This window comes from Chaetura pelagica, unplaced genomic scaffold (assembly GCF_000747805.2).
Source record: "Chaetura pelagica isolate M959 unplaced genomic scaffold, ChaPel_1.0 scaffold65, whole genome shotgun sequence".
NCBI classification, from domain to species: domain Eukaryota; kingdom Metazoa; phylum Chordata; class Aves; order Apodiformes; family Apodidae; genus Chaetura; species Chaetura pelagica.
In genome coordinates, this window is record NW_009953386.1 from 2,559,265 (window position 1) to 2,584,467 (window position 25,203).

Consider the following 25,203-nt stretch of genomic DNA (forward strand, 5'->3'; position numbering starts at 1 on the left):
GGGGGTGCCCTGTCTGTTTGTGCTGGGGGTGCCCTGTCTGTCTGTCTGTGCTGGGAGTGCCCTGTCTGTCTGTCTGTGCTGGGGGTGCCCTGTCCGTGCTGGGGGTGCCCTGTCTGTCTGTCTGTCTCTCTGTGCTGGGGGTGCCCTGTCTGTCTGTCTGTGCTGAGGGGTGCCCTGTCTGTTTGTGCCGGGGGGTGTGGGTGAGGTCTGAATCATCCAATGGTTTGGGTTGGAAAGGACCTTAAAGATCATCTAGATCCAACCCCCTGCATGGGGGGACACCTCCCACTAGACCAGGCTGTTCAAAGCCCCATCCAACCTGGCCTTGATCACTTCCCAGAGAGGGGGCAGACACAACTTCCCTGGGCAACCTGTGCCAGTGCCTCACCACCCTCAGAGTGAAGAATTTCTTCCTAGTGTGTAACCTAAATCTCCCCTCTTCCAGCTTGAAAAGTTTGCATGTATGTGGTGTACTTAGGAGGGTAGTGACAGTAAATGTAGCATAGGTGGCATGTACTTTAGCTAGTTCTGCTGTAAAACACAGAGATTACAGGCAGCCCCTGGGGCTGTTGTGCAGGGCCTGCAGCAGCTTTAACCACAGGGGGTCCCAAGCCTCCCTGTTAGCTGAACCCGCTGCCTGGCACTGCACAGCTACACAGAGCCCGTAGGTGCAAGCAGCTGCTGGAATGAGCATGTGGTGTTCTGCAGAAGGTGATGAGGACTGCGCGTGCAGAGGCTTCTGTAGCCAGCCCCACCACCTCGCTGGCACATTGCAGGGAGCTGAGCAGGCAAACGTGGGGACATAAAACTTGCACCTTTTTTCAGCTGTGGAGACAGGAGTCTTGTTTTGTTGGATATCCTCAAGCTTTTGCACACAAGCTCAAGCAGAGCAGAAGCTGGTGTGACCCTCTCCCAAGTCCTACATCACAGCATGCTTTGTGTGCCTTCCTTATATCTAGGTATTGCAGAAGCTCATCTCCTTACCATACCATACCCCTGTCTGCCCATCTCACCCCAAGCCTACAAACCCTGAGCTATGTACTTACCTGTTAAAGCAGCAGTACCCAGACAAGGCCTTGCCTAGTGTGTTCTTGATTATTTGCTAGGCCAGAGGAGTCATGTCTTGGGACTTCTTCACTGGCAATTGTGGGTGCAAATGGTGTCCCAAATAGCTTCCCTGCAATTATTTCACCCTAAAAAAGATGCTGTCTCTGAAACACAAGTCAGGTAAGTGCAGTAGCTGAACTTAATCTTCTTCCTGAGCTCCAAGGGGGAAATTAATTCCTGTCACCCAAACAAGCACTGAAAACACAGTGTTGTAGGATCGGTGTCACAGGCCACAAAAGATGCACAAGGACTAACTGAAAAAAAACCCATAAGCCATAGATGGAATATAAGTTTTCCACACTATTCAGCAGATCCTTACTTAATAATGAAAGAATAGAATTGCGGCACAAACAGCTAAGCTAGTAAGTAATGGGCTACATTAGGAAGAAATCACACAAATGAAAGTACTACAGAATTTCAGGGGTTCTGGGCACATGTTTCTTGGATTTGCTGCCTTTTAGTCACTAGCTAGAATTTTATAGCAACTGTGCTGCACAGCAAGCCTGTAGCACCCCTGCTCTCCCCAGCAGAGGGGGGCTTTTTGCCTGGTAAACTCCACATCTGGTGAGAGGGAGCAATGGCACATGTGGTACGTGTCCATGCATGTGCAGACATACATGTAATTGTACATATGCACAATGAGTATGCTCTTAGGAGCCCATTGCCATTTACACCTCCATGCCTCACCGTAAAGAAAAGGCTGCCAAGGCTTGGCAGGGCAGGGTGAATTTAAAACAGCCTTTAAAAGCCATCCGGAAAAGGGAACCCGTCAATGAGAGGATGAAGGAGAAGGTGTCAGGAGTGTCAGCACTGAATATTCCCGGAGCGTTATTTGTTGCTGCAGCAGAGCCTCCCTCCCCGCCCCCTCCCACAGACCCACATGCACGCGCGCGCGCAAGCACGCAAGTTCATTGCCCACCCCGAGGAAAAACCGACCTCCCTGGCACAGCCTGCACCCTCGCCCCATAGGTGTCCTGCCACAGGGCCATAAACATGACAGCAAAGCCTTCTTCCACCCTGATTAAGAAAGAAATCATTGCGGTGCAGCCCCTGGGAGGGGAGGCTGGGCCCATGTTTTATTGATTGGACTGCTCTGATGGATCAGCCCCCACGGAGCTGGTGTCTGGCTGCAGACAGGCACTGGCCACTCTAGAATTCCAAGGAGCCCCGCCATCCCAGGGCCACTGCTGGGAAGGTGGTGGAGTGGGGTTGTGTGGCGCAGGGCTGGTGGCCAGGACCTGCACTGTGCCAAGATGTGAGCTGTGCCCCTGCCCCAGGTGGTCAGTGGCTCCCAGCTGGAGGCACAGCAAAGGATGGGATGGGATCGGGAGGCACAAGAAGGGATGAGACAGGGTCAGCAGCCGGGGCTGAGCCTTCCCATGTGTTCCAGACCGTGCTTCTCCAGCATGGGTGTTGCTTCAAGAGACCATTACGTTGATGGAGCATTGGGAGAGAGGGGGGGATGCTGAGGAGCTGGTGGGCAGGAGACTGCAGCTGAGCTGGATGGAGGCTCACCTAAGCAGGAGCAGCCCGGGAGCAAAGAACCGTGTTCCTGTTTTACGTGCTTCTTTCCCAGCCATGTATAATCTTTGTCCTCTTTTCTCTCCCTTCTCGCACCCTGCAGGACCCGGCACGGGGAGAGTAGACAACGGCTCCATGAGTCTGGCCGTCCCACTGTGGCTGCTGGCAGCATCCCTGCTCTGCCTACTCAGCAAATGTTAATACAAATCAGAATTAAAAATAATTAATAATAATAATAATAATAATAATTAAAAAAAACAACACGACGACAACAACAACACACAAAACAAAACGCGTTATACAGGAGACAGAGCGAAGAGAGGGGAGAGAGAAAAAAGGGGGGGAGGAGAGAGAGAGAGAAAGAGAGAGAGAGGACTGTTTCTTTCACAAATTTTGTGTGTACAGGAGTGAAGAGGGGGGAGAGGAAAAATTACAGCAAAGACGACTCAGCACCATTTAATCTGAAACCTGACAAGCCGGCTGTCAAGTCACTGACTGTCTAGGAGGCAACACAAAAGTGAGGGAGAAAATGGGGCACCAGCAAGGATTGTGTCGCCGGAGGATGCTGCAATGTAAACAATCCAACAAAACCTGCAAAGCCAATCGAACAGAAGATCCTTTTTCTTTTCTCTCCTCCTTCCTCTTTTCCATACTCACTAACCTTCCTTCCCTCCTCCTCTTTCTTTATTTGCAGAAAGAGGTCTTTGCTTCGGTGTCTATAGCCACTTAACTTTTTGGATGCCCTGGGTCATTTTTGTGAGTTGATGCTCAGTCAGTTCATACTTTTGGAAACAAAGAAACTAAAAAGTAAAACTAAAAAAAAAAAGAAGAAAAAAAAAGCCACAAACCAGAGCAAGTCACCTGAAGCTCTCTGCACACTGGTGTCCTGTGAAGAACCCCTTCCTCTCTTCACGTCACCCTGCTCTCCTGTGAACCCAGCCCTTGTTAAACTCCTTCTTTCCCATCCCCTTCTTCATGCAACATCATGCTCGCTGGCCTGAACTAAAGCTGTGTCAACTCTACTGAAAACATACTTTTTTGTTTGTTTGTTTTTATCCTCTTCCTCTCCCCCCTCAATTTGACCAGATGTCTTTCTCTTTCTCCTGTGTGTGCCTGTGTGCGTGCATGCGTGTACGTGTGGCTCTCGCTCCGTCTTCTCTCTCTCTTTCTCTTGCTCTCTCTAAGCATGCAAAAGGAACAGTCCATGTGTACATATGCTCATCCTGCTGTAGATAACGTCCTGCCTCGTAACTGTGAGACAAGGTGCTGAGAGATTGCTCAGGCAGAGAAGAGGGGTAAGGACAGAGGGGCATTTGCAACACAGGTTCCCATGGTGTCCCCTCTCTGGCATCCTCACTGGCTTTTTGACCCCTGGCCACTATGCTTGCAAGAGTCAGTCTGCACCCTTGTTCAGCCTTTTTTTCTCTCCCACCTGCAACCTCTCTGGCTCTCAGCCTTCAAGTAGCAGCACAGCAGCCCCTGCTACGCACGAGTGCTTGCACACACGCATAGGGGTGTGCGCACATGTGCATTGGTCCAAATAAGCAGAAGAAACCGTCATGGGCCTGCAGCACTACGGAGTGCAGGGTGAGGCCACCCACTTATTTTGGGGAGGGGAGGCTGGGTTTGTGGGATACAAGTGATGAGACCTTGGACATCACTGAGCAGCCATTCCTGTAGGTATAGTGTCTGCATAGGAACAATGCCTCAATGTGAAAACCATGATCTGGTCATTCCTAACCATTTTGGTAGTCATGCAAAAATAGAGCCAATACCCTTTTTTGTTGTTGTTCTTACTGTCCTCCCTGTTATAAAATGAAAAACATGCTATATAAGGGTGAAAGTGTGTGTGTGTGTGTGTGCGCGCGCGTGTGTATTGTACACCACTGCTACTACAAAGTTCACTTGGCAAATTCTACATTTGAAACAACTTGGGTCAGAAAATGTCTAGGACCTGTGAATGTAAGAAGAAATACAAATGTCAGGTCCAAAATCCTGGGATTATACAGAAGGAGCTTAAAGTGATGCAGCAAAGAAGTAGGCAGCAGAATTCCCCTTACTCTTTTCTCATAGGAAAGTCTTGCTGAAGAGGGCTATCCCTTGCCATCACCCTTCCCATGGTGGAATCACACACAGAGTTGCCAACAGGAGATACCCCAGTGGCTCCTGACTGATGAGAAGGAGAGGGAGAGAACAGGCTGTGAGAAACAGGGCTAAGAAAATTCTGGGTGGAAGCTTGGAAATTGCAACAGGTCTGGTGCAGGAGCCAGACCCAAGTGGGTGAAGGTAAATCAGCAGTCACATGCTGCAGTGGCTGCAGTGCATGTGGTCAGGGGCAGTGTGGAGAAGACTTTTGTGTGTCCTGGCCAGTCATGAGCCCTAGCATCCCCAGCAGCAAAGATGATAAAACACGGGGTTTATCAGATAGCCACTTGTTTTTTGGGGGTGGAGGGATGTGCATGGAGGAACCTCAGTTGGCCCACACAAGTTGAGTGACAATCCCACAACAGTACCGTGTTGAATTAAAAATAATTAATAATAATAATAATAATAATAATTAAAAAAAACAACACGACGACAACAACAACACACAAAACAAAACGCGTTATACAGGAGACAGAGCGAAGAGAGGGGAGAGAGAAAAAAGGGGGGGAGGAGAGAGAGAGAGAAAGAGAGAGAGAGGACTGTTTCTTTCACAAATTTTGTGTGTACAGGAGTGAAGAGGGGGGAGAGGAAAAATTACAGCAAAGACGACTCAGCACCATTTAATCTGAAACCTGACAAGCCGGCTGTCAAGTCACTGACTGTCTAGGAGGCAACACAAAAGTGAGGGAGAAAATGGGGCACCAGCAAGGATTGTGTCGCCGGAGGATGCTGCAATGTAAACAATCCAACAAAACCTGCAAAGCCAATCGAACAGAAGATCCTTTTTCTTTTCTCTCCTCCTTCCTCTTTTCCATACTCACTAACCTTCCTTCCCTCCTCCTCTTTCTTTATTTGCAGAAAGAGGTCTTTGCTTCGGTGTCTATAGCCACTTAACTTTTTGGATGCCCTGGGTCATTTTTGTGAGTTGATGCTCAGTCAGTTCATACTTTTGGAAACAAAGAAACTAAAAAGTAAAACTAAAAAAAAAAAGAAGAAAAAAAAAGCCACAAACCAGAGCAAGTCACCTGAAGCTCTCTGCACACTGGTGTCCTGTGAAGAACCCCTTCCTCTCTTCACGTCACCCTGCTCTCCTGTGAACCCAGCCCTTGTTAAACTCCTTCTTTCCCATCCCCTTCTTCATGCAACATCATGCTCGCTGGCCTGAACTAAAGCTGTGTCAACTCTACTGAAAACATACTTTTTTGTTTGTTTGTTTTTATCCTCTTCCTCTCCCCCCTCAATTTGACCAGATGTCTTTCTCTTTCTCCTGTGTGTGCCTGTGTGCGTGCATGCGTGTACGTGTGGCTCTCGCTCCGTCTTCTCTCTCTCTTTCTCTTGCTCTCTCTAAGCATGCAAAAGGAACAGTCCATGTGTACATATGCTCATCCTGCTGTAGATAACGTCCTGCCTCGTAACTGTGAGACAAGGTGCTGAGAGATTGCTCAGGCAGAGAAGAGGGGTAAGGACAGAGGGGCATTTGCAACACAGGTTCCCATGGTGTCCCCTCTCTGGCATCCTCACTGGCTTTTTGACCCCTGGCCACTATGCTTGCAAGAGTCAGTCTGCACCCTTGTTCAGCCTTTTTTTCTCTCCCACCTGCAACCTCTCTGGCTCTCAGCCTTCAAGTAGCAGCACAGCAGCCCCTGCTACGCACGAGTGCTTGCACACACGCATAGGGGTGTGCGCACATGTGCATTGGTCCAAATAAGCAGAAGAAACCGTCATGGGCCTGCAGCACTACGGAGTGCAGGGTGAGGCCACCCACTTATTTTGGGGAGGGGAGGCTGGGTTTGTGGGATACAAGTGATGAGACCTTGGACATCACTGAGCAGCCATTCCTGTAGGTATAGTGTCTGCATAGGAACAATGCCTCAATGTGAAAACCATGATCTGGTCATTCCTAACCATTTTGGTAGTCATGCAAAAATAGAGCCAATACCCTTTTTTGTTGTTGTTCTTACTGTCCTCCCTGTTATAAAATGAAAAACATGCTATATAAGGGTGAAAGTGTGTGTGTGTGTGTGTGCGCGCGCGTGTGTATTGTACACCACTGCTACTACAAAGTTCACTTGGCAAATTCTACATTTGAAACAACTTGGGTCAGAAAATGTCTAGGACCTGTGAATGTAAGAAGAAATACAAATGTCAGGTCCAAAATCCTGGGATTATACAGAAGGAGCTTAAAGTGATGCAGCAAAGAAGTAGGCAGCAGAATTCCCCTTACTCTTTTCTCATAGGAAAGTCTTGCTGAAGAGGGCTATCCCTTGCCATCACCCTTCCCATGGTGGAATCACACACAGAGTTGCCAACAGGAGATACCCCAGTGGCTCCTGACTGATGAGAAGGAGAGGGAGAGAACAGGCTGTGAGAAACAGGGCTAAGAAAATTCTGGGTGGAAGCTTGGAAATTGCAACAGGTCTGGTGCAGGAGCCAGACCCAAGTGGGTGAAGGTAAATCAGCAGTCACATGCTGCAGTGGCTGCAGTGCATGTGGTCAGGGGCAGTGTGGAGAAGACTTTTGTGTGTCCTGGCCAGTCATGAGCCCTAGCATCCCCAGCAGCAAAGATGATAAAACACGGGGTTTATCAGATAGCCACTTGTTTTTTGGGGGTGGAGGGATGTGCATGGAGGAACCTCAGTTGGCCCACACAAGTTGAGTGACAATCCCACAACAGTACCGTGTTCTCCAGGTACTGGTCACCACTGGGCTTTCAAGCACCAGCAAGCTTGCTTTCCTGTTCTTGCCCTGCGAAGCAGCGCAGCAGCTGCACACTTGCCAGCCGCGTCCACGCGCTCTTGAAGACAAGGAGCAAAGAGCTTGGGCTTGCAGTGCTGCGGTGTGTGGGAGGTCCCCTGCCAGGAAGGAAAGTGGGAATTGCTGCCTGTAAGCCTGTCTCTGTCTCAGCACGGCTGGGGCACGCTCACCGAGGCCTCTCCCTGCAGCTCAGCGCAGCTTTCACCTTGCGCTGCGGCACTGCCAGTGACTGCCTCGTTTGTGCTGAGCTCAGCTGTTTCAGGCAGCAGCAGGCAGGCAATTAAGCAGGCAGTCAAGGGCTCCTTGCAGGCAGCCAGAGTGAGTGAGGAAATACGAAAGAGAGACACCAGAAGTTGAAGTTTAGGTGATGTCAGAATAGCTATTGATCTGCTGTGGATTTGGATGGTGGTAAATTATACTCTCCTAGCTTCTCCAGGCCCCAAAGCCATACCTGGGGGTGTTTGTGCCTTGGTGCAAGAGCTGGGCACCTGGTGCTTGAAATCCACCCAAGCATCAAGGCATGTCTCCCCTCTTCTGAGACAGGGTGGCCATTGATGGGACTTGTGTATCTCCTTTGGAGACTGGTGTGCCCAGGGGAAAACATGCCTTGTTTCCTTCGGAGGATTCAGAGACCCTATCCTCGTGCCTTCCTCTCGGGAGGGTTGTGTCATTCGTGTGTCTTAGTAACAACTCCAAATTTCCTGCTGCAAGAGGGCTCCCCATACTCCTGGTAGAGATGTGAGATTATGCTGATCCCAGAAGCCAGAGCTGCATCCTCTCCAGCACACTAGCATGAGGTAAAACATCACATCCCTGCCATTTCTCGGTGCTGATCCTAGGCCTGGATTTACTGTTGCAGGCTTATTGTGAGAGGGTGGACACCCTGCAGTCACTTGCTGTCACAGGCTCTTCCTAAGGGCTGGGTCAAGCCCACCGTTTCCTTTAGGTTAAGGCTTCTCTTCAATGTCAACCTGGTTTCTGTTGTAAGGTCTGTCCTGTGTGTTGTCCTCCGCATGTGTGTTTGTCCCTGTGGGGTCACTCCTAGGCACTGGGTTCACACAGATCAGAGCCCTGTGGCGTGGTGGTGGCCACAAGTCCTGGCACTTCATTATCTCACATATTTTTGGGGTTGAAGGAGTTTTGTTGAAGGGATGTTTTGTTAGTTGTGAAGAAACAGAGGCTTATCGTTGAAGGGAAAGAAATTACTAAAAACAATACACCCATCTTTTGAAGCCATCTGCCTATTAGCTAGAAGAAACAGCCACAACTCTGGTGCTGGGATCTGGTCTTGTCTGCAAGACCTGAGCAGATCTGTGCCTGCATCGCGTGGCAGTGAAACAGGGCTAAAGCCAGTTATTTGCAGACCTGCCTAAGAAGAGACACAAATGCCAAGTATGTCTGTTATGTGGAGCAGCGCTGGGAGCCCCAGTCCTGGCCCTGTCTGTTCCTTGGAGGGCTGGGGGAGTCACTGGTAGGCTGGAGCTTGATTTAGTCTGAGCAGCTAATCCTGCGAGCTGCTGCGTGTGTCATGGGATGCTGTGAACATCCCCTTGTTTCTCCTGAACTCGAGCAGGGATTGCTCAAAGCATCTGTTGAGAGAACCCAGAGGAATGTAGAGAGCACAGGCAAAGTCAAACACTTTTTCCCCTTTCTCTTTCTCCCCTCTGCTCTTGGACAGAGGGTTTTATCATGTCTCAGGCCTTTTCTCTGAAGCTGTTTCTCCTCCTCACCTCACTGTTCATGTTGCTATCTTCCCAAAAAGCTGTGCTTTTGCTTCCTGCTGCCTCATAACTGTTTGGGTACTGGGGGAGATGGGAGTTTGGAATGGGACACCAGTTCCTTGAGCTTGTCAGTGTAATTGTGTTTGATTGATGGAGATTAACATTTAGTGTTATAAAAAGAAATGAACAAATGAAAAAAAAAAAAAGTTAAAAAAAAAAAAGTATTTCTTCTACTGGTTTGTAAATATTACAAGAGTTACATGAAATGTCTGGTAATGTCCAAGCAGAGGAACAAAGACCTAGATTTAATATATGGGCCCATACTTGGTAGCAGATTTCTAACTGTTTTCAGATGACCAAGAGGAGGGGTGAAGGCAAGTCTTTCTGAAAGGGACTGGCTGGGAGAAATGCAGCCACATGAATCCCATGCGTGGCTGCAGCATGTTGCCTGGAGCTCGTGTCTGGTCAGATGGAAAAGGAAGCAGACGCCTGTCTCTGAACGGCTGGGAAGGGCGATGTGGGACGCATCAGCCAGCCCCTGTATATTGGCAGTTGTGTTCATTTTTCTTTGTTTGCAGCCCCACAGCTTGAGGGTTTGTTGCTCAGTGATGCACTCCCCTCCTACTCCCTCTCCCTGACCCCCGCTTTCTTCATCAGTGAAGTTGTGTCGCCCCACGCTAGCACCAAGTGCATGTTAACGTGCCATTCATGAAGATTTCATTGGTGACATGCATTGTGTCAAGAGTTAGTCTTTGTCTGCACACCTTTCTCACTCCACTGACTGTTCACCACTTGGGCAGATCTCTTGTGTACTGCTGCTTGCTCCAGTTTTGGTCAAAATATACCCAAGCCCCACCAGCTCTTCTTAGCTCCAGGTACAGTCAGACTATGAGTCCCAAGCCACCTGTCTGAGCAACCTCATTTTGAAAGACCAAGCTCATAGCATAGACAAGGTAAATAACTGCATGGTCTCCAGGCTGAGTGGAAGCTGCACAGTTAGAAGGAATTCGGGGAAGCAGCACAAGTCCTGATCATTCGAGAACATTTGGGGAAAAGGATCTGGGAAGTTGGACCCAGGTGATGTTTCAGCTCAAGTTTTGTGCAGTGCTTTACCACTTCACCCCTCCCTGATGAGGGAATCTATGGGCACAGGGAAACAGCTCTTCTCCCAACCCCTCTCACACTTCCACTTCCTCTCCTCCAAGCACACTGGCCCACACTCCAAATCATCATGGTTCTTGATGTGATGTAGCAGCTGACAGCAAGGATGACAACCAAGACAGCCCTATGGAGAAGACGCTGGGGGGAATGAGCAGTTCTCTCTTGCTCTCTTCTAAAGGTGCACAATCTTATTGCTTCTCTGACTTGAGTACACAAAACTTCTCAAGTCAGGGATGCTGGGAACAAACTGTCCCATGGAAAGAGCAGGACCTTAGGCAGGGAAGAGATGGAGAAACTGGATGGTAATTTCCAAGATGTGATGCCAGTGGAAAAGAGCAGAGATGACTGCCGGCCATCGTCCATGTGCAAAACTCCCAGGTTCACCAGCAAGGAGACCATGGCCTCTCAGCACTGGTCTTGGAGCAGCTTGATTTCCAGTGGGATGCCCAGAAAATATTTTTTTTAACTGCATGTCTCCTGCTGACTAAAAGCTGTGTCACACCATTAAAACCTTTTTCTCTTTTCCTTCCTGTAACTTGCTAGAATGATGTTCAGGCAGCTCCTACAGTCCCCCCAAATTTTGCTTGATTGTTGGCTCCCATTAGGGCAATATACAGTGTTTGCTTGTTTATTCAGTCACCATAACAGGAAAGCAGATGTCAGCTTGGTGAGGATATGTTGGAATAGTCCTTCCCATCTCTGTGGCTTGGGGTGATGTGTGGGGCAAGGAGACCAACCAAGGCAGGGCTTAGGAAAGAGGAGCAGCTCTCCTAATCAGCCCAGACAGGGGGCAAGCAAACGACCCTTCACTTGTTGCAGGCTCAGGTTAGCTGGTGCCGTGGTGGCTTGGCCTCCCTGCAAGCCTTGTAGAAGTGCCCAGGCAGCAGAGGAGGAAGGAGCAGTGCAGGTCAGGAGGGCATCACTGCAGCAAGGGTGGGGGCTGCATGCCCAGCAGGGCAGCACCACTGGAGCAGAGGTAGAGATTGCATCCCAGAAGGGCCGTTCACAGGTTGGGCAGGACCTTCCTTCCCTGCCTGTGCTGCCAGTGCTCACATTCTGGCCCCCTGGGGCACGCACAGCATGCTGACCTGGGCCTCGGGGAGCCATGCAGTGTGAGACCCTGGCAGCTCCAGCTGTGCCCCAGGAACAGACATATAGATAACATATGGACCATGGATGGAGTCAAGGAGCAAGCCCACCTAGGACCCAGCCAGGGAGCAGGGCATTTCCCAAGCAGGGCTGTCCTTCTCTGAAAAGGGTGATGTTTGCTCCCCATTTTGGCCACGTACAGGCACACAGTGCAGGCCCCTGTGACTTCCACCACAGTAGCCCTCATGGCTACCACACAAGTGCTCTCCTTTCTCTTGCCCTCCATCACACATGCAGCCAGATGCGCAACCCTCCACTTGCTGCCAGCGATGGCTCTGTCTGCCCACACTGCTACATGGTGACCACCCGAGGAAACCAGGAGAAAGCACCTGGGTGCCTGTGCCCGTGCAAGCAGGAGCACATGTGTGCACCAGGAAAGGGAGGAGAGGGCCAAGAGCAGGACCCTGCCTCCACAGTGCCACCGTCACCTCCCAGAATCTTTCAACTTTCCCAGCTGGAGCCAAGATTCATCCCCTAGACCTTGAGAATGAAGGCCAGTCCCTTCTTCTTGCTACACGGTGGGGTGGTTAGAACTCTCCTCATTAACAGTGTTATATACATATAAATATATATATATATCTATATCTTTATATATATTTTTCCCCAGCACTGTAGACATGAGCTGAACTTCTCTTTAAGGAAACGAGAAAACGGCCTTTTTATTTTTTGCCATTGGTTTGGTTTTGGAACTCGCTCTGTGGAAGAAAATTTTAATATTGCAAGTGTGTGTGTAAAAGAACCAATCAGAAAAAAAAAGTGAAACAACCCAACAAATGAATGAACAAAACCCAGTGATGGAAAAAAAAATAAAAAAGAAGAAGCTTTTTATTTTTTTCTTTTCTCAATGTATTTAACTTCAGTTATCTCGTTTCTGTTTCTTTACATGTATGAATGCTCTGCTCTTCTGTGATCTTAAAAAAAGATACAAAAAAATACAAAAATTAAATAAACGTGAAAAGGAGGTGATGTTTCTTCATTTCCCCTCCCTTCCTTGGCTTCTCTCTGATCATGTCTAGTGATGACTTCCCACCCCACCCAGGGGCCATGTTGCCCCTTCCCTTATCTTCCTTGGCAGGGGCAAGTGACCTGGGGCTGAGGATACTGTGTCACCCCTAGTAGACTGTCTCCTGGGGTGGCAATGCCTGGGGGAGAAGGGAGCAGGTAGACTCTAACTAGGTGTGAATTGGGCCTGGCAGGAGGAGAGGAGGGCTGTGGAGGCTGGGTGGCATGGGTGGAACTGCAGCGTCCAGCCCTGAAGCCAGGGCTTGTCTTTTGATTATTGTGTGTGCATGTGTTTGTACAGGTACAGCTGAGGATCGGGGTTGCAGTCCCAGGAAGGGAAGAGCAAGGAAACAGGTTGAAGAGATGGGCTGAGTTTGGACAGCACAGGCAAACATGGGAGAGGAGCATCAAAAGAGACCACAGTGATGGAGAGGGAGGAGAGCAGTGGGGAAGGAGGCTGCAAAAGCTGGCTAAGAAAACAGAGCAGGACACAGCACTGGTAACACTAGGGTTTATGTCAAGGAGGGAGAGGGAAGACAGAGGAAGGGAGAGGGGAGAGGGCCTGGGACTAGGACCCAAGGCAGCTAGGACAAGGGGAAGAGGGGCAGGACTCTGTTCCACAGGCACAGACAAGCATGAAAACAACAGGTTAGAAGAAAGAAAGTGGGAGGGAGGGGAAGCAGAGTAGCCAGGGCAAGTTCACAAGAAAACACGGACAAAGGGGCAAATACACCAAGAAGTGAGATCCAAGGAGTCTGGTGAAAGGAGAAAGCAAGAAAGCAGCACCTGGGATATCTCAGCATGGTAAGTATGAGAGATGCAGAGTCCAGGACATCTACAGCCAAGTCATTCCAATGACTGTCCAATTGTGTGAGCTGAGTCCAGCCTCAGCTCGTGCCATGGGAAAGCTTAGCTGCAGGTCTCAGAGCAAGGCAGGGGGTTTCATCTTCTCACACTGCTGGAACATGAAAAAACAGGGCAGCTTATTTCTGGGTCTGCACTGCCCAGCATCTGTGTGGTTCCTTCACTGCCTGTGTTTCACCTTCTACCTTCTCCTCTTCTGCCTATTTACAGTTCACTGGGGCAGAGACTTGAGACCTGCGTTCTTCTATGAAAAGGTTTATCTTTCTGGAACATAACACATAGGAAAATGAAAGCCTGGTTTTCAGTAGAGTACATATTTGTTTCATGAATGGCATGAAATTAAATAAAACCTGCTGCCAGAAGCTCAGCACAGTGTGCTAAGCAGATCTAGGTCAGTAAGCACTAGGCATAAGCAGGACTGACCATGATGGTGACTAGTGCTTAGCACACCTTTACTGTTCAAGACCAAGAAGAAGGGATTTATTAACTACAGAATAACAGAATGGTTTGGGTTGGAAGGGACCTTAAAGATCATCTAGATCTATTATGACTCCTCAGTCTCTGTCATTCTCTTCCATGGTTCTTGGAGAGCTGGAAGTTTGCAGGGTATGGGGGCCACAGGCAGAGCTGATGGGGGACACACCTGAGGTGGGGTGTCAGTGAACTGTATGTGTCAGTACTGAGCTTTACTGGCCAGTCACTGAGGTGAAAACAAACCACATTTCTGTTGCTGTACTTTGATGCCACCAGTGCTACCAAGACTTCACCTCAATGCCTACCCTGAGCATACCTGGAAAAGCCATTTGTGCCTTTGTGCCTCCACTACCTTAAAACTGAGACTAAAAAGAAGACAAGAAAAACCCTGGCAAGCACAACCTCTCTTTTCATTAACATTTTAAATGGTTGTTTTTAATGGTACATTTAACTAACACTAACTTATCCGTGGGAAGAGAATTTGGCTGTTAACACCGGCATCTGCTTAGCAAACTGAAGCTTTGCATTTGGTGAGGCATGAGCCTAACACCAATAGTATTACTTGCTAACAGCAGCCTCATTAGCATTAATTGCTGTGTCTACTACCATGAAGGGCCTTCTGTATCTGTAATAGCAGTTATTAGATGTACTCCATTGTCACTGGAAAAGGTACATAGGAAATTACTAGCAGTGATGCCAACCTACAGGTAAATGAGGATGTAAATTCTAGGCACTTATCATAACTCAGACTTCTGGAAGAGTAAGAAAAGCGATGTTCTGGGGACTCTGTCCTTCAGCTTTCCTCACTGGAGAACTGTGTTCAAACATGGCTAATTGGAAATGAGTTTAAGGGTTATGGAAATGAGTTTAAGGCCACAGGAAAAAATGTGCATCCATAAAACCGCCTTGCAGTTGAGCCAAGACTGGCCTTTGTTGTCTAAAGCAGGCATTGTCAGAATAACCAGAAAGATGGATTTAGAGAGATAAACTGTGATGGATGAAACACCTGATCCGATTTGCCACAACTGTGCACTGGTTGGCACTATGAAGATTGACAAGACTTGTCACCTGTGCCCATCAGCAGCTGAAATCCCAAGGCAGTGTATTTGTCTTAGGGACACCACATTGTGATGCTTGAGGTGTGAAATGGGGACTTTTTTTTTTTTCCCCCATAAGATTTCTCAAAATGTGGCGCTTAAGACTGGCCTATAAATCAGGATGCAAATGTTGCAAATTCTCATAGAATCCAGACCCAAGCTTCCCAGAAGCATGGGGCATCTTCTAGTTGCTCTGACATTGGACACCTATGAGAGCTGGAAATTGCTATTACTTGCTTCCAGAGAGATCCCTGTACCTAACACCTTGTTGTCTGTCGCCTGTGCTACAAACTCTGTCCACACATGGCAGGTGTGGTACTTGTAAAAACTTGGGAACAGGCTGGACAGTATGAGTTTTATACAGTGCTTTCTGATTATTAATACTTTCATAGTGTACAGTTTGTAGAATATTTACTACTTCCTCTTCATAAGTGCTGTCATTAGCTTAAAAATCATACAATGACCACAAAGTCAAGTGAATTCATGTTTGAACCATTTTTCACATAGAGGAAGGTGCTACTTAAAATGCAGCACAGAGCAGTCATACATTCCAACAACCTTGGTAATAAACCTGATTTTAGGTCTTTTGAAATATTACAACTAAAATGCAAAACACTGCACAAGACTATTGTTACTCTGCCGGATGAGAGATGCACAGCTCATTGTTACAGGGTTGGAGGGCAGCAGGGCTCCCTTTAGGCTTGGTTTGGAAATCACACCTCTCCACTGATCTGCTGATGCCTCTTCCTTGGCTGCTAGTTTTTTTTATCCAGCTCTGTGCCTGGGACTTGAGGCTTGCATTCCCCTGATGCCTCTGGTGACAGGCTGCAGTACTAGCTGTGTAAGAGTTTGTGGAAGTCATTGGTAGAAGTGGATGGTCCCACCTTCCTCTGTCAGCTAAACACATGCATCTGGGTTTTCCTCCTCTTAGAGCCCAGTCTCCAAGACATAGTTCTCCCAGCTGGAGAAATTCCTCCAGGGCCTGAGCCCCTTATGGATGCTGCCCAGACAGAGAGGCAGTGTGGATGGTTCAAGCACTCTAGACAGATGCACAAAGCCAGCAGATCTTCCATCCCTCACAGTGCACCTGGTTTCCAGTCCTGGCCCCGAGTTCAGCCCTACATGATCACGTGTAGCTCTAATAGTCATGCAGACTTGTTTCCTGTAGATACATGAATTGAGCTGGGTTCTATATTTGCTCTGTTTTTCTCTTGGGTTCCCCTCCCAGCACTGAAGCCATGCACTTTGTCTAGCATTAGCATTTTCATGCAGAATGATGGTCTAATCCCCACTGCAGCAAGTGAGTCAGGATCAAAAGTTGCATGTTGTTATGAGAGAAGTTATTTTGTTTTGAGGGATATGGCAGCAAAGAAAGCAAGGATCTTGCAGCAAAGAGTCTGCTGGGGTAGTCCTTGCAACCCACCCCATCCCAGACCCCGGGCAAGTGAACATTTGGCAAGTGAGCAAGCTGAAATGGCCATGGGAACAAGCTTTGACACCAGCTGGGCTTCACCTCTGACCTGGGTGTATTCCACCTTCAAACCCTCCTTTTCTCAGTGTCATGCAGAGGCAGAGGAACCACCAGGGGTTCTGGGAGAGAAGAAGGAGGTCCTCTTACAGAGTGATGGTAGGAGCCCTGGCTCCACTTGGCTGCCTGGCAGCCAGCACCCTTTCACTGCCATCCAGCAGGCAGCACACAAAGAGCTCCTAGAGGTGCCAGAGCCTGCAGCAAATAACAAGACAAGCTAGGTTATACAAGGAGGCAGCTGGGTCTCTGGTTATAAGGGTGGTGTAACCACCTTTTCTGGAGGAGCTTTGACTCAGGGACATACTGCTCACTTAAAAGTGACTTAATTTGGCACAGGTCATGGAAAACACAGGCACTGTGCATTTGGTGAGAGCATCCATGAGTAGATGGTGAGCTTGGGATAAGATTTTGCAGCCTCTCTGCACCCAGCCTGCTCAAATAAAGGCTGTTGTACCTTCCTCTGGGTCTGTCATCCATTTGTAGAGTGGCTGGAGAACTTCTCCAGCTGTGGAAAATATCTCCCTGGCTGACTTTACCACTTTGCGTATCAGAGCCAAGACAACCCCATTCCTGGCCCCAGTGATTGTGTGTTGGTTATCTTTCCTGTGGAAGACAGATGAACACAGTGCCACGCTCTTGAAGCAAGTTGCTCTTGCTGGTACTGGTGCACTGCTCTCCTGCAAGGTTTTTCTGGGGCAGCAGTTGGCACAGGAGAGCTGCTGACAGGCATCAGGGCAAACCTCCCACGCAGCAGGATGGGATTCCAGCTGACACGGCCCTGGTGCCCATCAGCACAAGCCGTACTGTGTGCTCTGTTAGTGGGACAGACTGTGACCATCTGCCTGAGCCCAGTCAGGCCTTTGGCTGCCAAGTGATCTGGCAGCACATGGCTGCAGGAGGGATGCGTGTGCAAGTGTGGCCTTTGGCTGCTGTCTGCTTGAGCATGATGTAGGGGGGCATTTCTCTAGGGATCTGCACCTCCTGGTGTGGCTGGGGGCCTGAGGCTTCTGGAGAAGACATGAGGGTTTGTGCTGTAGGCTGCAGAGAAGAATTTGCTTCTCCAGGGGCATATTTGAGCACCTGTCTCTAAGGACCCAGCAGCTAAGAGCCAGCTCCTGGCTCCAACTGGACCCTTGATCAGCATCAGGGCAAGGACAACAGACTCACAGGGCCTTTGCAATGCTGTCCAAAGCCCCCCTGCTCTGCTTTTGTTACCCCCATTGGGTACTTGAAATGGAAAAAAGGGAAGATATCAAATATAGAATAATTTTGGTTGGAAAGGACCTTTAAGATTATCAGGTCCAACCATTAACCCATCACTGCCAAGTCCACCACTAAATCTCTAAAGCAGTTCCCTGGCCCCCTGCCCCAGGCAGCGATGTGTCCTCAGGCAGTGGAGGGATGGGGCATCCTGAGGCAGCCAGTTCAGACTAACAGGACCTTACTGCAGCTGAATGATAGCAAGTTAACAAACCAACAGGCACTAAGGAGAGTGACTGAAGAGAGGGGAAAATAAGACAATGGAAGCACTTAGTGCCTCTAATGATGGCTGCAAAGCCACAGAATGAGGGAAAATTAGCACCAGACAGACAAATGGAAACTCATTTCAAGAGTCACTGAATGAGACAAAATAGCAATAAGAAGCTCAGGAGATTAACTCGGTAGCAATGAAATTTTATCTTGCAAGGAATCAGTGCTCCAGAACACTCCTTTGCTCATCAGTAAAAAAAATCTTTCCCTGCCCTTTAGTGATCCCCTTGCTCTTATATAAATACTACAGATGAGAACACATTTCTTCAGAGCAGGATGGTGAATTTGCTTTGATGCTATTCTCCCTCCCACCTTTTTAATTTCTTATCTGCAACAAACAGAGAAGGTCTGCAGCAAAGTTGAACAGGAGTAGGAAGTCATCACTACACTGGTGGCCAAAAGCTGACATTGTGATCAGCTTCATGTGACAGTCTGAGAAACTGGCATGGCCTGATCACAGTTAGGGTCAGGGGGATTTTGACTTTGGGGCACAAAGACAGCAGCTGCGTAAGATGTTTTTTGCTTGTATACCAGAGGGAATAGATCCCTTCCTTAGCCAGTTGGGCAATTTCACTGAATGAACTGCTGAACTCTATCCCTGCACATCCCTGAAATGCACTGGCAGTGCCACTCTGTTCTCCTGCTCTGTCTCTGTGACTTGTGGTTGGTTTTTAGCCTAGTACCCTCTTGCCCTAAGAGACATAACCTTGTCAAGGGTGGGAGGGGGAGATGTGTTATGAGGAGGGAGCCTGTGCAGAAAGGATCTGTGTGTCCAGCCAGTTAAAGCAATGCAGTAATTTAGGAAGTGGGAAGCCTACAGCATGGGACTCTGCCAAGACTCCTGCTGTGATGAGAGTTTCTCCCCAGTGCTTACAAACAGTAGGGATTCCTAGCAGATATAGACTAGTACCTGCCTAAAGTCTTTACTCATCCCTCTTGAGCTAACTGTTACAGATCTGACCCATTGCACTGGCTGTAGCCCCACTTCAAGAGGACGGCACCAGCTTGGTGATGAATCGGCCATGAGTGAGTTTTGCTTTTTTCCATATACACTCATTACCAGTGTTTTTGGATAACCCCAAGAAAAACAGTACCATGGCCTATTTGTGCTCACCCAAGGGAACCAAGTAACCTGAAAAGGCAACTGTGATTCCCCTGCAATTTTGGTTCCAGGCACAGTCACCTTCTTTAAGGGCCAGATGCCAACGTGGTGAAAAACAGCATTGATATACTGACACCAATGACTCTGCTGTGGTGGTTAGTGAGCTCATCTCCTACGTCCAAGATATTATATGCAGAACCTATCAAACAGGAAGGATTCACCCATGTCACATAGTGATGGGACTGTGCCCTTGACAGGTGCCACAGAGGAAAATAACAGGTATGACATGTGGCAGATGATCAAAGGACTGGAGCATCCATCCTATGAAGACAGGCTGAGATTTGATGCTATGATCTGCCCTGGAGCCTTGAAGTCATAGTGTCCTATAAGGGCAATCTTGCCCTAGAAATTAAATTCACTGGACCTTCTGTTTAGCTGAGCTGCTCATCAAGCAGGAGAGGCAGCTCTTGGGAAGGCCTACCTGAGCTGACTGCTCTGTGTTCAACTTGTGCCTCCAATGGGACCCCTGACGCTGGGCTCACCGGTCCTTCTGATAATGGTTGCACTCCTACAACCCTCCAGTGCCAGCAACCAACTGTAGGACAACCCATCAGCAGCACAGGCAGTGGGACTCTGCCAGGAGGGGTGGAATGCAGAGGCTGAGCCTCACCCAGGGGCTGGAGTGTGCTGGCAGGGACCAGGCTGCTCTACTCATTTCCTTGTAATGAGCAAATTAGCTAAAACTGAAGCCAGTCTCCAGACACTTCATGAACAGATTAAAGAAGCTGGCTGCATAGGGAAGTGTTGAATGGGTGCTCAAGCTCCCTTCTTTTCTGCTCTTATTCACTTGCTTCTCTGTCATTAGAATCTCATTTCCAGCTTTATTGGTGTTAGGTAGTTAATCTCCTTGCAGGGTTAGTGTTTGTCTCTTCCATTTCTGTTTCTAGTGCATGATTTTGTTGAGCAAGCACGAGCCATTTGGCCCACATTGATTATTTATGAAGGTGGGAACCTTTTATCTCAGCTGCTTAGTAACTTGACAGTGGTTTAGAAAGAGGCTGCCTGGAAGTAGCTGCGTCTTGCAGGAGCTGGGGGACCTGAAAGGAGGTTGAGGTGCTGCAGTATCTGATAGGAAGGGAGTAGAGAAGGGAGATAAATCGGGCTGAACTCACTGTAAAGGATGATTTATCTATTATGCCACCAGAAAGCAGGGGTAAAATGATACCCTTGGCTTTGACAGCACTTTGCATTCACCTTGCAGAGGTGCTAGGAAAATATCAGTAGCGCCAATCATTGTAATTTCCAACAAGAAGGGATGAATTTTTCAGTACTGGGTGCAACTAGAACTCTTCTTGTGACAGGCTGGAAACTCATCCCTCCCCATGCGCAGGCAGATGCTCTGCAGTTGCCTGGGTGTTGGCTGTGCAGCCTGGCTCTGTGAGTGAGGGCAGAGGCAAAGAGAACAAAGGATTTCTAGTTCAAGCCAGGCTTAGTGTGAGAGGCGTTGCAGCTCTCTGGTGAGACTGCACACCCTGACTTCTGCAAACCTGGGCAAGTCACGCACTTGTAATGGGTCACTGAGACCTGGTCAGGTGGAAACAGAAAATGAGCTTCCCTCCCCAGCCCCTGTCATTTCCTAGCACTGCTTTTTGTGTTTTCTCTCTTGTCATTGCCTATCTGCCCACATTGCTCTATACTAGTCCAGAAGATGGGAAAAGAAACACAGCTGACCAAGTGTTCATAAAGAGGTTTGCCCATATGAAATAATGCGTCACTGAGAGGATACATCCCCAGGATCCAACACAAAAATACAAGGCTGGCAGCTTGGGAAGGTGGTGTCCCTTTCCAATACACAGAATTATGCAGGAAGGCAAATCCACTGCATGTTGAATACTGCTCCAGAGCAAAACAAACAGATCAACACTAATAGCTGAGCTGTTTTATGAATGGAGATGCTATTAGAGTGTACTGCAAACAGGATAATGGAATATCAGCTCAAATGTCACTTTGCTCTTACTACTAAATCGGAATCATGCACAGAGTTTAATATAGTTGTCCTAAAAATTTCTTGTTGCTTCTGCACTTCCCTTCATCCAGCAACAGCTGAACCTGTCAGATTCCAATCTGTCCTATGGCTTATGAAAAAATGTTTTATGGAAAAAATATTTTATGGGAAAATAAATTTAAATGCTGCTCCAGCATCAGTGCCTTTCATACAGAAAATGTTACAGGAACTGTCTTGGAGGCAACCCTCCAGAATACAGGAAGGTTACTGGGAGGAGAGGAGGAGGACAGCCTGTCCCCTTCTGTAGCTACTTGTCATCAGGGTGTGCCATAACAGTTTCTGGTGGGATGAAAATGGGACAAGGGCACTGTGTATCTGTGAAGCATCTGCAGTCAGCCAAAGAAGTACACACATGCACCATGGGTCTTGAGCCTGGTTTAGCAAAGGATGGATCCCAAGGATTCTCTGGTCATTTAAAAATACGGTTTTCTCCATCACAAGCAGGGCAGCAGGGGCAGCTGCTGAGGGAGGCTGATGCCTCTCTGGTGAGGACACAGCACCTCTGACCCAGAGTGAGCTATCAGAGCCAGACAAGAGAGGCAGAGGCACAAGTCTCCAGGTCCCTCTCAACGGAGCCAATATCCACATGCATGCACCAGAAACAGGTTCTGCTGAGCTGAGGTTATTCATGAGTCTTGCTGAACAAAAGGCAAATCTAATTCTTCTCTCCAACTGTCTCAACAGAAGCGGAAAGCAGGGCTGATCTGTTTTGAGCAGCATAGGGATGCTTTGCCATGGCTGCCACTGCAGGCTGCACACTTCTGTGGCTGCCCCATCTCCAAACCCTGCAGCACTACCAGGGTGGTGCCCCTCACCCCCCTCCTCCCTGGCACAGGGCCAGGGTGCATCCCCAGTCACTGCTTCCTTATGCCAAGGCCTCCTAAAATCCTCCTTTGCGTTCCCTATCTCACCAGCTACTGTGTCACCAAGTGGCAAAGGCTGCCAGGTTCAGGTGGCCATCACTGTGCTGCCATCTGAATGACAGTGGCATTTAAACCTGGACATTCACAGCAGCCCAAGCAAGGGGTGGCTGATGGTGCCAGTTCGTGAGTGGAGGCCCATGCCCATGTGCACAGCTTAGGTGCCACAAAGTGGTTACTGATGAGCAGCTGAGTGGGCTAAAAGGGTGTTCCTAGTTTAAAATTTGATTCTAGGAGCTTAACAAAGATGAAGAGAAAGAAAGCTCTGCTGGCTTTCCTGTGGCTACAGAAGATTTATTCAGAGCTGCCAGGATGGGGAGCCCTATTCCGGGAAAGACAGAGGTAGGCAGGGAGTATGTGCTCTCCTGGGGCAGTTCACATAGCAGAGCTTTCACGTACAGAGATGGTCCCGAGAAGCTTTTCCCAGCTGGGTATTTTACTTACAGAGGCATTCCCCAGAGATCATCCCTGGAGACTCTTTTACTCTAAAAAGACAGCTGCCTTCATGGCATGTATTTCTTGCAAAGCTTAAAGGTATGTTTCATTCCCACCCTCTTCCCTGCAGAATAAATACTTGGGAGCAGAGTAGTTCGTGATATAACCTGCACAACATCCTGAGAGACCAGCTCAGCCTTGTACTCTGCCACAGCTTCTTCCCATGCCCCTGGGCAAAGCGGCAGAGCCTTGCTGCTCATCTGGGAGGTGGGTATCACAAAGTGTCTTGAGGCTCTAAGCCTCCACAGCCCTGTGTTGTAATAATAAACCTGTGCACAGTGCTCCTGGAGTTGCAAGGATAAGGGTGTTATCTGGCAGGGAACTGATAGACCCTGGATATGATGTGATAGGATTACTGTGATGTTAAGGCTGACAGACTTCTGAGGTCTGGAGGCATCATCAGGGACGTGAGATGGTCCTTTAGCCTTGGCGTTGCTAGCACCAAATTTGAATGGCTCGAGCTGGACAGCCATTTGGGCATCCTGACACTGCTGGAGCATCTAATTTACTTGTAATGGCAACCAACAGCCAGAAGCCTTTGTGAGCAATGGCCTGTTCATACAAAAGGTCTTGAATAGCTACTAAATTGGGACATGGGAGATTCGGCAAGATGGTTTCTGGTCACTTTAGAATTTTCTATAGGAACAGAGAGGAAAAGTCACACCTGCTGTCTGTAAATGTGCCTGGGTGGAGAAGTGAACTTGTGCTTGTGAACTCTCCTTCTTGCTTCAGATCAAAATGCAGTTTTGATCATATGTCTGTTTCAGGGGACATCTCACACCAGGATTTGTATTTTAAATTAAAGGAGACTTTCTGCCATGCAGTGGCAAGCACAGTAGAGACAGAAAGGCGTTTCCTGGTTCTGGGTTTTGTGGTCCCCAAGCTCCACAAGAAAGCAATAAGCCAGAGAAGTGTGACCTTAATGGTCTTAAATGCTTCCAGGCTGTGTAATATCGTGATAGGGGCATCACGCAGGTTTTGCTGTTGCAATGCCACAGGGAAGGAAATGAAGACAGTTGTGTGAAAAGGCCAAGCCTTGTCAGGGTAATAGAGGCAGATAGTAACCACAAAGCAATGAGAGGGAGCCTGGATCTTTCTTCCACCTGTATTTAGTACCACTGTGAAATCGCCTGAGAAGGTGTACGAAGAATTGTTTGCTGTGGGACACAAAGATAGAAAGTCTAGGCACGACCACGATCTTTGCAGATGTCCACAGCCTCAGTCTGGAAGATTCTTCAGAAAAGTTCGGAGTGAACTGTTGAAGTGAGCCATGGGTGGTGCTCTTTCTTACAGCAGATGCATTTTGTTACATAGAGTGTTTTCTTACCTCAGTGGTGTTTTCTGACTGCCTCAGCGAAACCAAGCAGTTCGACAGTTCTTTTGCAAGTGCCTGGGTGCTGAGCACCTTTATGTGTCAGGGTGCAGCTCACGGGAAGCAAAATTTATTAGTTTCACACTCCTTGGTACTTTGATTCTTCATTTGTGCTTTTTCTATTGCCAGACTATGGACCTGGAATCTTTAAACCTCTGATCTGGCTGATTTAAAACTGGCATCACGCTTGTCTCTACCCTGCACAGAGAGAGTGCTGCAAAAAGGTACAGACAGCCAAGTCTGACCCTGGGATGAGCTCTGTGTCTGCTCGTGCACTGCCACTGGTTTACTAACTTATCTCCCCCTACCTGGAAATAAATGAATAACCGGACAACCCAACAGCTCAGTTGTAAAGGCCCAAGCTCTTGATCACGAGTAGTGTGAGGCAACAGAGGAAAACCATGCAGACTCATTCATAAAGGTGCTTTGTGGAGCTGCTGTGGAAGAGACTGTGGGCATGTGATGAATGCTTAGTAATTAAGCTGATTCTGGGCATGTTGATTATCCTTTCAGGGAGACATGGAACATCCTGCAAATACCTACATAAATATCTGATTCTCAGGATTCACATGCACGTGTGTGTGTGTGTGTGTGTGCATGGGAGGGAAGGGGAAGCAGCCTGACAAGTGTTTTGAGAATAAATATATTCTGTTGCATCTGTGACTTTGTTCGGGTTTTTAATCCAGCAGGGAGGATCCACAGGAATTTGTACATTTATAATCCCACTTTCTGCCTCTGTCAGCTACAGTGAACAACTCATCAGCATGAAGATTTTTGCTCTTTCAGTTCATCTGAGTACTAATGCAGAGTGAAGCCAAGTGGACTTGGGAGCCCCTTGCTGAGTACCTCCTGTATTTTTGTTGTGATAGCACTGGTGCAGGAACAGTTTGCTTTCCTAGGGCACTATCAAGGTCCTACTCTAGTCCATGGAGTCCTTGGTAGAAACTTACTTAGGAATTTAAGCTGCAAGCTTTAGGATTGTGTCTTCTGCAGAAGAGGTTTGAAACTGGAGCACTGAGTTGCACCTCTCCCCACTCCCAAAATCTCCATAATAGTTGGTTCTGGAACTTTGGTGGGGACACATCAGTTAGTAAGGCTATTAGAGCCCTGGTTTAAGTACCTAACAGGTTTGGAAAATGTCACAGTGGAGAGACAGAAAATAAGAATATGGAAATGAATATACCCGAGAGAGATTT

General features: G+C 48.3%; 1 protein-coding gene across 5 annotated transcripts in view; it reads left to right on the forward strand.

The window, feature by feature from the left end:
* LSAMP (limbic system-associated membrane protein) overlaps positions 1 to 3,424 on the forward strand; it is a 1,070,131-nt gene extending 1,066,707 nt beyond the window's left edge. For all 5 annotated transcript variants that reach the window (XM_009998230.1, XM_009998226.1, XM_009998228.1 and 2 more), the window contains one exon: positions 2,732 to 3,424. In XM_009998230.1, coding sequence (XP_009996532.1) covers positions 2,732 to 2,829 — 98 coding nt within the window. In that variant the 3' untranslated portion in view covers positions 2,830 to 3,424. The remainder of the gene's footprint in view (positions 1 to 2,731) is intronic.
* Positions 3,425 to 25,203: the final 21,779 nt, after the last annotated feature.